Genomic DNA, 14,479 nt, shown 5'->3' on the forward strand with positions numbered 1-14,479 from the left:
CGGGACTCCCCGGCCGCGGACAGCGGCGCTCGCAAAGGCTGCTGGGAGTCGTGGTTCTGCCTGCGGGCGACGCAGGGCATGACAGGAGCTGTAGTTCAGCGTGAGGGATGCTGGGAGGGGTAGTTCGGCCACGCCAGGCCCGGCGCTTCACGGCGAGGGCTGGACTACATTTCCCAGGAAGAAGCGCGGCAGGGCCGGGGTCCGGCTCTGGGCGCCTCGGGGGTACGGGGGCATCGGGGCCGGGCGCGGCGGCGGGGCCGGGCCGGGACCGACCGGGGGGCTGGGCGGGACCGAGCGGGGGGCCGGACCCGGCTGGGAGCCTGGGCCGGGCCCCGGGCTGGGTCACGGGTGCTGGGCCTCGGCCCGGTCCCGGGTGCGGCACTGGGCCCCGGCCGGGCCCGGGATGCAGGGTCGAGGCGGGTGCCGGGCACCCGTGGGTGCTGGAGGTGCAGTGCCCCCGTGGGCAGGCTTGGCCCTGGGGCGGCAGAGCGTGGGGACAGGGGCGGAGGAGCATCCCTGCCTTGGGGTCAGAGGCAATGAGACAGAGCACCGGGGACAGGGATCCAGGGACACCCGTGCCTCCAGAACAGGGCCCCTGGGATGTCCCTGTCATGGGTGACACGGCCCCATTCCCCAGACAACGTGCTCACCTTGCAGGCGTTGTCGCCCAAGCCTGGCACCATGGACAAACCCATCACGCCGGGGGAGCTGCTGTGTCTGGGCTCCAGCCTCGCCTTCTCTGGCCTCTTCTACTACCTGTACAGGAGGAAATCCAGAGTCGTGGCACGCATACAGGTAGCCCTGTCTCTTAGATGCTCTTTCCTGTCTCTTCCCTGCTGCCCTCCACGCTTTGATTTGGGTGCACACACTGGTGCCTGCAGCCTGCTCCATCCTCTGGTGACTTTGTGACACGCAGATCTGAGCAGGCCACATCCTGCAGGCCAGAGATCTCCACAGAGCCTTTCTTGGCCTACTCACTGCCCTGTCCCTGCCCATACTCACACTCAGTCCGTGCTCTTCCAGGAGGCCCCAAAGCTCCAGGTCGATGACAATTTGCCAGCCCTGGTGTCTGCAGCTGAGGGGCGCTGCCTGCCCTATGTTGCCCTGGAAGGTAAGGACACCCTGTGCCCTGCACGAGGGACAAGGGCCAGGATCTCCCCTTCTGGCCGTGACACATCCCTTGTCCTTAGGCATCGTGCTGCCAGCCCAGGCTGCACTGAGCAGCCACTACCATGAGGGGCTGCAGGGCGTGATCCAGAAACTGCTGCTGAAGGAGCATCGGCTGATCTGGAACAGCTTGGCCCGCAGCTGGTGAGTGATGAGAAGGGGCCGCAGGAGGGGGCTTGCAGTCCAGGCCCCATTGTCTGGGGCCACGTGAGAGGCAGAAAATAACTTGGTTTTAGACTTTAGTCCCTGTGCTTAGCTCAGCACCGAGAGCTGAGAGCTGCACTGTGCTGTGGCCAGCAGGAGCGGGGCAGTGACCGTCCCCTGGTACTCAGCACTGCTGAGCCACACCTCGGGTCCTGTGCCCAGTTCTGGGTCACTCAGCTCAGGAAGGCACTGAGCTGCTGGAGCAGGTCCAGAGAAGGGCAGCTGGAGCACATGTCTGATGAGGAGCAGCTGGGGGAGCTGGGGATGTTTAGCCTGGAGGAGACTCTGGGGTGGCCTTACTGCTCTCTCCAAGCGCCTGAAAGGAGGCTGTAGCCAGGTGGGGATCAGCCTCTTCTCCAGGCAACCAGTGACAAGACAAGAGGAAATGGCCTCAAGCTGTGCCAGGGGAGGTTTTGGTTAGAGATTAGGAAGAAGTTCACATGGAGGATGATTAGACATTGGAATGAGCTGTCCAGGGAGCTGGAGGCTTCACCACCAGGGGGGCGGTGGAGCTGACATCCTTGAGATGTTTAAGGAAAGACTGGACATGGCATTTAGTGCCATGGTCCAGCTGACACTCAGGCACAGGCTGAACGTGATGATCTCAGAGGTCAGCCTCACTGATTGTGTGATTCTCCACACCCCAACCCTCTGCCCTGGCAGGAGCGAGAGCGAGCGGGTGCTCTCAGAGCAGATCTACACGGTCCCCTTCGTGCTGGCCTCGCCGGGCCCTGAGGCAGCCACGCAGGTGAGTGTGGACAGCCCGCTCCAAGCCGTCTGCCTGCCCCTGGAGATGGTGTACGAGCGCTTCCAGCAGCCGTCCCACGGCTTCCGCGACCTGCTGGGCCAGTACCTGATCGGGGAGAAGCCCAAGGGCATCCTGGAGACCGAGGAGATGCTGCGCGTGGGGGCCGGCCTGACGGGCATCGGGGAGCTGTCCCTGCAGCCCGACGGCTCCCTGCACCTGCAGCCGCCGGCCCAGGGAGGCGAGTTCTTCCTGTGCCTGGGGGACTGGCAGACGGTGCTGTCGGAGCTGGAGTCGGCCAGCGGGCTCTGGAAGGGGGCAGCGCTGCTGTGCGCGGCCGCGGGGCTGGCCGTGCTCCTGCACGCCCTGTGCCGCGCCTACCGCCGCTCCCGCCCCAAGCGGCAGCGGGAGGAGGACAAGGAGCTGGAGCTGGACGGGGAGGAGGCCGCGGAGCGGGCGCCCGAGGACTCGTGCGTGGTGTGCCTGTCGCGGCCCCGCGAGTGCGTGCTCCTGGGCTGCGGCCACATCTGCTGCTGCTTCCGCTGCTTCCAAGCCTTGCCCACCCGCCTGTGCCCCATCTGCCGCGGGCCCATTGAGCGCGTGGTGCCCCTCTACCAGGCCTGAGAGCACTGGGGGTGCCCAGGGAGGGGCAGCGTGAACCGGGCCGAGCCCCGGGCCTGCAGAAATCTCAGCTGTCTCCTCACGTGCAGCTGTGCAATTCCTTCTGGGAGGGAGGGGCCTTGGTGCGCCCTTCAATCTGTTTTGGGGGAGTTACAGCCTCCTCATCCTCCCGTTGTCTGCCAGAAGGACCCCCCTAAACATGAAGGCTTGGGGAAAATCTACACAATGCCTGAGCTGAGGAGCCAAGACCCCAGCCCCACACTGGGGCACTACTTTGGCTGCCAGCTGTTGGACTTGTGTCTCTTTCTGAGCCATGACCTCCTAAAAGCCACACAGGGCTTCTCCCTTGTGGCTTTTTTCTAGTGTGTGGATTTATGGGGACGATTATGAGGGCAAGACCAGGGCTGGTGGGACACAGCAGACACCCAAACTCCCCTGATCCCCTGCAGTGACATACCTCAGTGCCACCTTTGTCCTGCCACCCCAATCCATGTGCCTCCAGCCACTGCCCAGATGACACTGGGGACACCCAGGGGCTGGCAGTGATGAGTCCCTTTGCCAGCTGCTGTATCACCAAGATGGGAGCTGTGTCCCTCTGTCACTCTCTGCAGGGAGAGCAGCTTTAGAGTGCCACAGAGCCTGCCCTCGTGTCCAGCCCCACTGCACCCAGCTGTCCTGCTGACCTCCCAGACGGGACTGGGTATGGGAATGACTTGCAGTGGTGTGTGGAGTGATAAAGCCAAGGAGCTGAGCTTGGCCTCCCCTCTTCCTTCGCGCCGTTACGCTGGGGCTGGGTGGGTGCTGGAGCCAAGGCTCTCCCCCTGGAGGGGTGGGCACCGCTGCCTCCCCTCCTTCCTCCTCCAAGGAGCTGGCCCAGGCTGACAATGGAGCCCAGGTGCATCTCCTCCAGCTGCAGCCCGGGATGGGGGGTGGCAGGACACACAGGACCGTTGCCAAGGTGATTGTGCTCCTCGGGTCTCCATGGCAACTGCTCCCCTGGACTGCTCCCCATCACTGCCTGGCTGCAGTTGCCCAGGCAACCCACGGGCTCTCCTGGCTCCTGCAGCTTTGGGGCGCCCAGGGTTTGGGGGTGGGGGACAGTGCTGGCAGGCCACTGTCATCCAGGCAGCAGTGTTGGGATTGGAGGGGGAAGATGTGCCCCCTCCCCAGGGCAGTGGCCACAATTGCAGCCGGGCTGGGAGCTTGCTTGGGGCAAAGGTAGCTTGGCAGGGCTGCCCCCAGGACTCACAACCAGACAGGAGGCCCCAGAGGACCCAATAAAGCCTCCTGGGACCCACATGCCTTTTTGTGGGGATGTGTAGGGGAGTTCTTTTCCCCCGCCCCGCCTTTTTCTCAGCCCAGCCTCTTCCCTGGGCTGCAGAGTGAGCAGTGGGGCCCAGATTCCCCCTCTCACCCCCCCCAGCACCGGGCATCCCCCCCGCAGCAGGAGGGATTTCGGGAAGGAGATAAATACCAGATGGGAGAGGGCCGGGCTGCCAGGAACACACTCCCTGCATGCCAAGAGCTGCTGGCGCGAGTGGGCGCGTGGGCCGGGGAGGGCGGGGGTGCCCCTGCTCCCCGAGACTGCTCACCTCGCTCCCCAGGGCCCAGCAGCCACGCAAGGATGGGACAACAGATGGGGTCTGCAGCTCCCCACCCCCTTTGCCCCCAAAGGTGCCAGGGCAGGGAACATATCCCTTGTGCTGACAGCAAGGAGGGAGGCTGCCCCCCCCGGAGCCTTACTCTAACCCCAGCCGGCTCTCTGCCACTGCCAGCAGGCCCCCAGCCCAGCAGTGGCCTGGCTGCAGACCCAGCTGCCAGGCCAGCCTGGCATGGCTCCGGGCAGCACCATGACTCACCCACTCAGCTCACCACCAGCCAGAGCCTGCCGTGCCAGATCCATGGCACGGGCTGGCGCAGGGGCTGGCACAGGGGCTGGCACAGGGGCTGCCCGGCCACGCTGCGGTGCCCACATCACCAGACAAACCCACTGTGTGCCTCCCATGGGTATTTGGTCGGGAGCAGGACAGTGGGGAGCTCGCAGTGCCTGGCTGAGCACTGCCCAGCCTCCCTTGGTGTCACACAGGCCACGCATCCTGACAGCTGCCTCCTCACACCCACAGGGTGCCCCAGTGTGCCAGCCCATGCCCATGGCCTCCACCCGCTCCCCCCGGGGCTGCCAGCCCGCTCTGCCTGCCTCCCTGTCTGTTGTCATGGTGACCAGATATGTGGTGACAGGCGAGGATGGAGCCTCACACCCCAGCAGGGCTGTTTGCCCAGAAGGGTTGGCTCCCCCCCCTTCCTGCTCTTCCCCTGTCACTCCCAGGTCTCGGCAGGGGACCCTCGGTGAAGCCCCTGCCCCGGGCAGTGTGCTGGGGGTGCTCCATCTGCTCAGATGCCAGGATCGCAGCTGTGTCCCACGCAGCTCATGTGAGGAATGGGGACAGTGCCATCCTCCTTCCGCCTGCCCTGACAGGGCACCCCCGTCTCAAAGCCAGGCTGTGCACAGACAGACAAACTCATCTCAGTAATGACAACCTGTCCTTTTTCCCTGGGGAGACACTGTCCCTCCAGGGACAGCCTGATCTTCCCACAGCAGCGGCTGCAGGAGCAGCAGAAGATGAGGAGCATGCCACTCCTGCACACTTGCCCTGGGCTCACCCACAGGACAGCTGCCAAGCAGGACACCTGTCCCCCAGCATCTCTGCCCTGTGGGGACAGTTTTCACCACAACCATCGTCTCACAAGGTCATCCCCACTGCCTGTACCCAGCCCAGTGTGTGTCTGCTCCCCCAAAACGCCTGGACTGTGGCACAGGCAGCACACAAAGTGACATCCCCTTCTGGACTGCGGCTACTGAGAGCCAGCAGCAACAGCCAGGGACGGGCACATCCCCAGCCTTACCACTGACAGTCCCTCGTGCTGGGATGGGGACTCGGGGAGAGCATCAGTGCCAACAGCAGGCGCTCAGTGAGGCCCCCAGTGGCTGCCACTGCTGTGAAACAGAAGTGCCATTTCACGTTTCTTGGCAGGGCTGGAAGCAACACAGATGGAGGCACCCGCACTGGCCTCCTGGCATGCCTTGGCAGCCCCCAGCTCTGTGGCACCAGCCCCAGGTGACAGCACCACCTCCCAGACGTGCAGCAGGGAAAGCCCTGGGTCCTCCTGTGGCTGGTGCTTCCTGCCTCCTTTCAGCTCCCTGGCATCCACTCACTGCCTGCAGGGATACCGACCCCATTCCTGCCAGGCCTTGGACTGCATGGCAGTGCCTGGGGTTCCCAGCTCCAGCTGCCCGGGGTCCCTGCAGAGCATGGGCAGGACGTGCTCCACCACAAGCCTCTTGCACAGACACGGGGTGATTTTCCACCATAAAACCACTTGAACCATCAGTGACTGCAGGAGAAGCTCTCACCTCCATCACAGCACCTGGACTAGGCACCCGAATTCCCACAAGGGTGCAGGGCTCAGGGGCAGTATCCAGGTGTGGAGCTAGGGCATGGCAGGGACTGGTGAGCTCCCAGAGCATCTCCCAGGTGTGGGCAATGCAGCACAACCTCTAGTGCCAGTCCCACTGCAGCTGGAGGCTGATGCTGTGCGTCCCAGCTCCATCTCCAGCGGGGGGGCATGGCTGGCCCCCAGCCCTTGCATCATCCCAAGGTGTTCCAGCTCAGGGCTGCTGCCCAGGTTTACAGAGCCAGGGCAGGAAGAACACCGTGCTTCCCACTCCCACAGCCTCTTCTTTCCGGTGGAGCTGGCTTTGTGTCGGACAAAAGGCTGCAAAGGAAGCAAGAAAGGAGATTACGTGGCTGCTAAAAGACGAATGAGGAAGGTGGGATGAGAGCCAGGGGAAGGAGGGTGCTCATCTGGCTCACCAGGAGGATGCTACATGCAATGGCAGGGATGAGGGGGGTCTCTTATGCACCCCACTGCCAGCCCACTCACTTTCACGTCCTTGGTACCTTCCCCTGCTAGCCAGGGATGTGTGACAAGCAGCACCCTTGGGGAACCAGAGACTAGAGCTACCCCAAGGAGATGCAGAGCCCAGAGCCACACCATTGCCCTGTCCCACCCACAGCCCAGCTGTGCTGGCACAAATCCAGCCCTCCTCCTGCCTGGGATGGGCAGACAGTCCTCCCCACACCCCAAATCCCAGGCAGCCCCACAGAGCTCCCTCCCCACCCCACAGCCAAGTCAAGCAGCTCCCCCCGGCGTGAGGGATTGTGCAGACACAGGTGTGGGATATGTGGGGCCATTCCCAGGGTGACCCCTTTCCAGCCTCTCCCGGCAGCCTGCCAGGCTGGAAGCCCTCCTGGAGCGCTGCACCGGTGCCACTCACATCCCACACAGCCCATCTGCTGCTCCTGTCGCTCAGCCCCGGCCCCGCGCGTGCCACGCTCTGCCTGTCCCTGCCCACGGGCAGTGGCACGTGGGCTCAGCAACGGGAAAAGCAGGCCACATCTCAGCGTGGGCCTCTTGCCTATTTTCCCAGGCACTTTTCACAGGAGCAGGAGCTTTCACTTGAAAAAGTTCAAGCTGGTTCCCCAGCAAAGGCATGAATAAAAGAATTGCCTTGCCAGGAGGGCAGGTACCACTGCCCCGACCTGGCTCTGATAGGGGACAGCAGGGACAAATATTCTGCAGATCCAGACACAAAGGTAAAAGCATGGCTGAGCCTTCCCAAAATAGAAGAACCTGCCTGCCCTCATGGACCAGCCCAACTGATGCTCTTCTGCAGCAGCTTTCAACAAGATCTCAGGCTATGGAGATACTGGAACAGCAAGATGGACCACAGGGCTGTCTGGAAAACACCACTCTCACCCCCTCAAGATATTCTTATCAAGCTGTGGGCTGGCATGAATGAAGTGCCATTTCCATTCAGGGATCTGGCTTTGCTGCAGCCCAGGACCCCCACATGAGCAGTGGGACCTGGCTGTGAGGGAACAGCAGGAACCAGACTGCTCCAAGGCAGGATGGTCCTCTCCAACCAGCCACAGCTGCTGTCACCATCAGTCCAAGATGTGGGTCATGGCTGCACCCACAGTTCACTCAAGAAGCACCGACCTTATCCTGAGCTTAAATAGCCCTCAGGTGCCCCAGGTGACCTGAATGAGGGAGGTCCTGAGTGAGGCTGCTCAGAACTACCAGTGCCAATTAACGCAATCACTGCCCTGGCAGTCAACAATGTAGGAGGAAAGATCCAGAGAGGGTCTGGGGCAGAGGTGTATAGATACAAATGGGGCTCTGGGGGGACACTGGGATCACCCCTTGCTGTCCCATTGCAGGTTCCCACAGGGAATAATCCTTCCCTTTTTCTACAGAGCCCCCAGGGACGGTCAGTGGGACAAGGGGCATCCCAGGGCACAGTCCCCGCGTGGCCACACTTACAGACACTGTGGAATTACACCTGTGCACGCCTGCATTCCTGCAAAGATACAGAATGGGAGGATGTGTACAAACACATGCACACACGGGGGCCAAGAGGACTGGCAGGGGTTGAGGCAGGGCTGGTGTGGCTGCGAGGGGGAAGCCCAGCACTGAATGGGGCTACAAGAGTGGGTGCCTGGGTGGGTGTTGGGCAGGGGACACAAGCGAGGGGCTGAGGCAGACCCGGGGTGGCAGCTGCCCGGAATCTGAGGGTTGAGCTCTCTGCTCTGTGGGGTGCTGCGGGACTGCAGCAGGGTGTGGGGCTCTGCTTTCATCCCCTCCGCATGCCGGGGGAGGGCCCAGCTGTGTCTGCAGGTCCTCAGCTGTCTGACCCGGTGGCACCCGGCTGTGACAAGGGTTGCCCTCTCCGCAGGGGCACCCCGTGCTTGGGGGCACCCCCGAGTAGAGGCGAGCTCCTCGGAACGGCTGTGCCGGGGGGAGCACTGTGCTCCGGGCCCGGGGCGGTGCCGCGCTACGGTCCCCATCCCGAGCGGGCGCTCCGGGGCACCGGCCGCGCGGGTCCCCCGTCCCTGTCCTGGCCGGGCCGGGCCGGGCCGCGGCGCTCCGGAGCCGCCCCCCGCCGGGGGGGTCCCCGCTCCCCCCGGATGCATGACTTCATCCTTCCGCCCGGGTTTCCTCCCCGCCGCCGCCGCCGCCGCCGCAGACCGGCTCCCGGCTCGGCGCGGCGCGGCTCGGCCCGCTCGGCCCCGCCATGTCGCAGGTGCTGCCCTACGGCGAGGACAAGGTGGGCCGCTACGGCGCCGAGCCCGAGGCGGGGGAGCTGCCCTTCAGCTGCCGCCTGCAGGACACCAACGCCTTCTTCGGGGGCAACCAGGGCAAGCGGCCCCCCAAGCTGGGACAGATCGGCCGCGCCAAGAGAGGTACCGCCGACCCCCGCCTCTGCCCCCCGACCCCGCCTCAGCCCCCGCATCTGCCCTTCAGCATCCCCGGGTTTGTCCCGGGACCCTCGGAGCTGCCCTGCAGCATCCTCGGCATCCCTGGTGCTGATTCCTGCATCCCCGGCACTGCCCCACGGCATCCCCGAGACCCCCGGATCTGTCCTTTTATCCCTGGTGCTGACTCCTGCATCCCCGGCACTGCCCCACAGCATCCCCGGGACCCCCGCATCTGTCCTGCAACGTCCCCGGCACTGCCTCCTGCATCCCTGACGCTGCCCCACGGCATCCCCGGGAGCCCCGCATCTGTCCTTGCATTCCCGGCTCTGCCCTGGAATCCCTGGCTCTGCCCTGGAATCCCCGGCTCTGCCCTGCAGTATCTCTGGCTCTGCCCTGCAGCGTCCCCGGATCTGCCCTGCAGCATCCCTGGCACTGCCCCGCGGCATCCCCGGCGCTGGCCCTTGCATCCCCAGACCTTCCCATAACAACCCCAGGATCCAGGATTCTGCCCTTGCTTCCCCGGCGTTCCCGGCACTGGGCAGTGCATCCCTGACACCCGCAATATCGCCGCCCGAGATCCCCAGACTCCCGATTCTGCCTTTGTATTCCCAATTCTGCCCCATGGTCTCTGCCCTGCAACATCCCCAGCACTGCCCCACTGCATTCCTGCGACTCCCGGCTCTGCCTTGCATCCCCAGCACTGTCCCCTGCCACCCCGGCACTGCCGCCAGCATCCCCAGAATCTCCATGTCTGCCCTACATCAGCTCCTGCACTGTCCCCCGGCAACCCTGAGACTCCCCAGCTCTGTGACTGACACCCGCCCCCAGATCCACAGGCTCCCCATCCCCTGCTCCAGACACCACGCTGTTCCCCCGGCGCTGCCCTGCGGCAGCCCCCGCCTCATGCCGGGACTGCCCCTGGGATTGCCCTGCAGCATCGCTGGGGCTGCCCCGGGACTGTCCCCAGCACCTCCAGAGCACCCCGGGACCCCTCGGGACTGCTCCTCAGCACCCCTGGGACTGCCCCCTGCTCGTTCTGGATAAACAAGCCTTTGCCCGAGCATCACCAGGCACAGCCCTCCCGGCCCCTGAACCTCTCTCCCTTCACATTTCTGCCTGCCGCAGAGACCCCCAGCAGCCTCTGGCCATGCTGCTCAGCGAATCCCCCTGCCACTTTACTGTCCCCCGGGATTCCGTGAGCACAGCTGTGTCCTGCCCCCCCCGTACTTCACCTCCTGCTGCAGAGACCCCAGCAGCATCTCCCCTGCTTCCATCCGGACCCAAAGAACTGCCCCCCTCTGCTGCCTGCACCCTGATCTGTCACCACTGATCCTCCCCAATGCCTTGGGGACCCTTAAAAATGGCTCCCCCCTTTTCCTGCAGCCCCCATCCCACCTGCTTGGGGGTGCTCCATAGGCAAACAGCCCTCCTTAAACTGCAGGGATAAGGAGGGAGGGGAGAGCTCCCCCCCAGCTCCGATAGACCCCAGCCCCACGGGGGGTGAGCTGCCTGCCCCACTGCCCCCTTTTGCAGTGCAGGAGGCTGGGTCTAGCAGCACCCCCGGGCTGATGGGGGGATGGTTCTCCTTCGGTGGTGTTGGGGGGTCCATCTGCTCTCCCAGTCATTCTGGTGATGGGTTTGGGGGTTCTGGTTAATCCACCCCCAGGAGGGTGATGGGGGGGATCACTGACCACCCCAGCAGTGATTTGGGGTGGGGGTCTGCCCTGCACCCCCAGTGATGTTGATGGGAGGTCCCTGCCCAGGCGGTCACGGTGTGGGGTAGGGGAAGGTGTGAGAGTGTGTGTGTGTGTGTGTGTGTGTGTGTGTGTGTGCAGCTCCCTGGTGATGCTAACGGGGGTCTGTCCATCCTCCCACCATGCTGCTGCTGCTGCCGGGGAGGGGGCTGCCCACTGGGTGATGCTGAGGGGGGTCCCTCTGGAAGGTGACATGACGGGGGGCTCTCCAGCCCCCCATGGTGACGCTGATGGGGGTTGGTGCAGCCTGGATGCTGCTGGGGGGCTGTGCGGCTCCCCCGGCCGTGCCGGTGCTGAGGGTGGGTGTCCTGCGCAGCCGGCGGTGCTGAGGGGGGTCTGGCTGCCACCCCCGCCGAGCCGGCGGTGCCCCCCCCGCTGGGTCATTACCCATTCCAGTCCTGTTGCTCTCATCAGCGCCTGCCGCAGAGAGGAGGGGGGGTCCTTCCTGGTCTATTCCTGCCCCCCCTTTCCCTAATCACCCATCCAGAGGCAGCCGGCTGGCTGCAGGGGGGACGCTGCCCCTACCCAAGCCGGGCAGGGGGGCGATCCCCCCCCTCCATCCCGATTGTACCCACCTGAACCCCCTTCGCCCCGCTGCCCGGCACCCGGGGCACACCTGGAGCCCGGCGGGGGTGAGAGGGGCAGAGGCTGCCGCGTCCCCTCGCCCACGCGCCCCCGCTGTCCCCGCAGTGGTGATCGAGGATGACCGGATAGACGAGGTGCTCAAGGGCATGACGGAGAAGTCGCCGCCGGGGGTGTAAGCCGGGAGCCGCCGCCAGGACCCGCCGGGCGAGCCCCGCTCCGGCCCGCCGCCCCGCATGCTGGCTGGAGCGCCATGGAGGAGGGGGAGGCCGTGCCCGCCGCGCCCCCCGGCCCGGGGGGGGGCCCTGCCGCCACCACCACCCCCCCCCGAGCCATGCACTTTACCCCTCCGCCTCCCCCGGGGCCGGGACAAGCCGCCGAGCCCCCCACCCTGGGCGAAGACCCCCCTCCCCGGGGAAGGGGTGCGGCCCCCCGCTCCGCGGCGCGTCCCCCCAGTCCTCCGTGGCGGAGGGTCCCCGAACTGCGGGCCCAGCCGGCCCCGTGAGCGGGGGGGGGAGCGCTGCTGTCCAGAGACATTTTTTGCTCCATCGTTTTTTGCATGAGCTTGGTGGCCCGGGCGGCCGGCCCGGGGGCCGAGGGTCAGCCCCACCACTCCGGCACGCTTCTTTTTAAACAGAAACTCCTCATATTTGTATTTTTATATCCGAATCTTTGTTAAAAACGATCTGCTGACGTTGAGATGTCAAAGTAACTGCATCGAGAAAACAAACGAAAACAACCGACCAACCGACAACAACAAAAAAAAAAAGGTTCATATTTTTTTCCATAAGAAAAAAAAAGACAAAAAAAGAAGAAAAAAACGAGGGCAAAAATTAAAAGGGGGGCGAGAGTGATGGAGGGAGCACGAGGAAAGCCACAGGAGGAGGGAGGGGAGCAGGGACCCCTGGCCCGACCCCCGCTGGCAGGCAGCAGGAGCACCGGAGGGTTTGGCAGCATCACCGGCTGCTGCAGTTCCTTCCCGAGCACCGGGCACAGCCCACCGGGGCCAGCTGCAGGTGCCGGGGGGGTCCCAGCACTGCCCCTCGCCTGAGGGTGGTGGGGTCGGGGGAGAGTGGGGAGGGCAGGGACCGGCCTGAGTCGTTGTTTTTAATTTTGTACTTTAATTTAATTTTATTTTTTAAGAAGCTTCTCGGGGGGTTCTGATGTGCATGAGAAACTTGTCATCTTTTTCAATAACCTACGAGTGGCATTTATGGAGACAACGACGCAAAAAAAAACAACAAAAAACCCACAACAAAAAAAAAACAAACAAAAAACTGAGGAAAAAAAGAAAAAAAAAGAAAAAAAAAGATACTTGTGTCATGATGTTCTACGAATGATCCATTGTAAATTTAAATGCCATTTTTCACTGTACTGGTGAACAAAATGCAATGAATAAAATACATTCATGTACCCAGGTGAAGCCGGCAGTCGCCTGCTCCTTTCTGTCCCTTCCTCGTGCCAGCTGCTTTTTGGGGTGCCTGTGGGCTGGGGTGGCATGGCCAGGACGGGGGCTGACCCCGGAGCCCTTCTCGGGCTCCTGGTGCAGGGGGAGCTGCTGGCTGACCCACTTACACCTCCTGCCCGAAATAGCAGCCCAGAGCTTGCGCCTCGGTGGTGCCAGCGGCGCAGGAGGGGTCCCTCCTGCCCACCCCAGAGTGCCCAAAGAGCCTCTGGGGACACTGCCAGTGGCACCCATGCACCTGCCACGGCTGCACACAGGCACAGCCAGTCCCACAGCGCATGGTGGCCACCCGTCACCCGCCCTGGCACACACGTGTCACCGTGCTGCTGGCCCCAGGCTCAGGGGGACACGGGCCAGGCGTGTGCGGCACACCGGGACTGTCACCACAGGCAGGAGTGGGCATGGATGGGGACAGAGGCAGATGTGCTGCCCTCCTGCCCTGTGGCACCACCTGCCCCATGCTGGCACATGCTTGGGGGGAGACAAGGACAAGGACACGGTGCCCTTGCACACCCCCGTGGCCAGGGAGGCTGGGGCAGGGGTCCTGGTGCAGGATGGGGTGGGGGGGGGTGGAGCAGTGGCACCCCCAATCCCAGTGCCAGCACCCCCATTCTGCCCTCAGCCCGGCCGGCCGTGCCAAGGGGAAGGGATGGGGGACAGGGAGCCACTCCCTGCAAGATGGATGGGTGAAATTAAACCCGCTTTGGTTTCATTACTGCCTGCAAAGCCTGGAGTCCTGGCTGCTCTCCAGCTCAGCAAGGAAAGGCCAGGGAGGGGGCACAGAATCACCAGAGCATCCCTGTTCCCCTGGAGGAGGCCAAGTATCCCCCTCTTTCCTCCCATTACCACATCACAGGGCAGCTTGCAGGGGGACGCAGCGGTTCCCTGCCTCCCACCCGTGAGCATGGAGCACCTTAAGGCTTTATTGGGTGGGGGGAGGCTGGGAAAGCCCCCTGGTCACAGCTGGATGGCGAGCAGGTAGTCCTCGTCGTCGTCCGGGGGCGCGGGGGGCGGCGGCGGGGCGGGGGCCGGGGGGGGCTGGTGCAGCCGGCGGCCCAGGGCGGCGTCGCGGGGGTCCAGGGGCTGTCCCTTGCGCATGGTGTACAGGAAGTAGTGCAGGGCACCGTCCCCGTCCCCGCAGGCGGCGTGGCGCAGCGACCAGCCAAAGGCCTCCTGGGCATAGTGGGGCTTGCGGAAGTGGGGCTGGGCGAAGGTGATGGAGATGAAGCAGCCCCCTGGGCGCAGCACCCGGCTCACCTGCGGCAGGAGAAGCCCCAGGAGAACCCCACAGTGAGGTTCACTGCTTCGGCTCCCTTCCCAGGGAGACCCCTCCCTGCCTTTCCCATCACGCCCCCCCAAATCTCTTGTCCTACCCTTGACCCCCTCAAGAGACACCCCAGGTCTGATCTGTCCCCAGACCACCCACAGGGTGGGGCAATCAGGAACAGGGGTCCCCATGCTCCACCTCTCCCTGCACCCCAAAACTCTTCACTCCCACCCACAGCAGACAGCATAGAGACCCAACTCCAGCATGGGAAAAGCTTCACCCTTTCGAGCACAGAGCCCCCCCAGGCACAGCAGGGGACACCCATCCCACCCACCCCTCCCCAGACCACCCAGT

At 64.2% G+C, this 14,479-nt stretch overlaps 3 protein-coding genes across 4 annotated transcripts; 2 read left to right on the forward strand and 1 right to left on the reverse strand.

Moving 5' to 3' along the window:
* The first annotated feature begins 109 nt into the window (after positions 1-109).
* LOC135278727 (mitochondrial ubiquitin ligase activator of nfkb 1-A-like) lies at positions 110-3,488 on the forward strand. 2 transcript variants are annotated; one of them, XM_064385444.1, is made up of 5 exons: positions 110-222; positions 658-795; positions 1,024-1,111; positions 1,191-1,311; positions 2,035-3,488. In XM_064385444.1, the coding sequence occupies exons 2-5, from the start codon at positions 682-684 to the stop codon at positions 2,738-2,740; spliced, it is 1,029 nt and encodes a 342-aa protein (XP_064241514.1). In that variant the 5' UTR covers positions 110-222; positions 658-681; the 3' UTR covers positions 2,741-3,488. The 2 variants fall into 2 exon arrangements, with proteins under 2 accessions (XP_064241514.1, XP_064241513.1); XM_064385443.1 differs by lacking the exon at positions 110-222 and having other exon boundaries at positions 235-795.
* Positions 3,489-8,773: 5,285 nt separating this feature from the next.
* CAMK2N2 (calcium/calmodulin dependent protein kinase II inhibitor 2) lies at positions 8,774-12,816 on the forward strand. The gene is made up of 2 exons (XM_064385454.1): positions 8,774-9,042; positions 11,502-12,816. The coding sequence occupies exons 1-2, from the start codon at positions 8,874-8,876 to the stop codon at positions 11,570-11,572; spliced, it is 240 nt and encodes a 79-aa protein (XP_064241524.1). The 5' UTR covers positions 8,774-8,873; the 3' UTR covers positions 11,573-12,816.
* On the reverse strand, positions 12,015-14,435 carry LOC135278734 (EEF1A lysine methyltransferase 4-like). The gene has a single exon (XM_064385453.1). It carries the CDS (start codon positions 14,314-14,316, stop codon positions 13,816-13,818), a length of 501 nt encoding a protein of 166 aa, XP_064241523.1. The 5' UTR covers positions 14,317-14,435; the 3' UTR covers positions 12,015-13,815.
* Between the last annotated feature and the right edge of the window lie 44 nt (positions 14,436-14,479).

The sequence above is a fragment of the Passer domesticus genome, chromosome 11 (assembly GCF_036417665.1).
Source record: "Passer domesticus isolate bPasDom1 chromosome 11, bPasDom1.hap1, whole genome shotgun sequence".
Taxonomy (NCBI): Eukaryota; Metazoa; Chordata; class Aves; order Passeriformes; family Passeridae; genus Passer; species Passer domesticus.

Coding starts and splice junctions, on each gene's coding strand:
- LOC135278734 (XM_064385453.1), bottom strand. CDS start 14,316: ATGGGGACCCCTGTTCCTGATTGCCCCACCCTGTGGGTGGTCTGGGGA.
- LOC135278727 (XM_064385443.1), top strand. CDS start 601: ATGTCCCTGTCATGGGTGACACGGCCCCATTCCCCAGACAACGTGCTC. Junction 1,112..1,190: donor GCCCTATGTTGCCCTGGAAG/GTAAGGACACCC, acceptor CCTTGTCCTTAG/GCATCGTGCTGCCAGCCCAG. Junction 1,312..2,034: donor AACAGCTTGGCCCGCAGCTG/GTGAGTGATGAG, acceptor CTGCCCTGGCAG/GAGCGAGAGCGAGCGGGTGC.
- CAMK2N2 (XM_064385454.1), top strand. CDS start 8,874: ATGTCGCAGGTGCTGCCCTACGGCGAGGACAAGGTGGGCCGCTACGGC. Junction 9,043..11,501: donor GATCGGCCGCGCCAAGAGAG/GTACCGCCGACC, acceptor CTGTCCCCGCAG/TGGTGATCGAGGATGACCGG.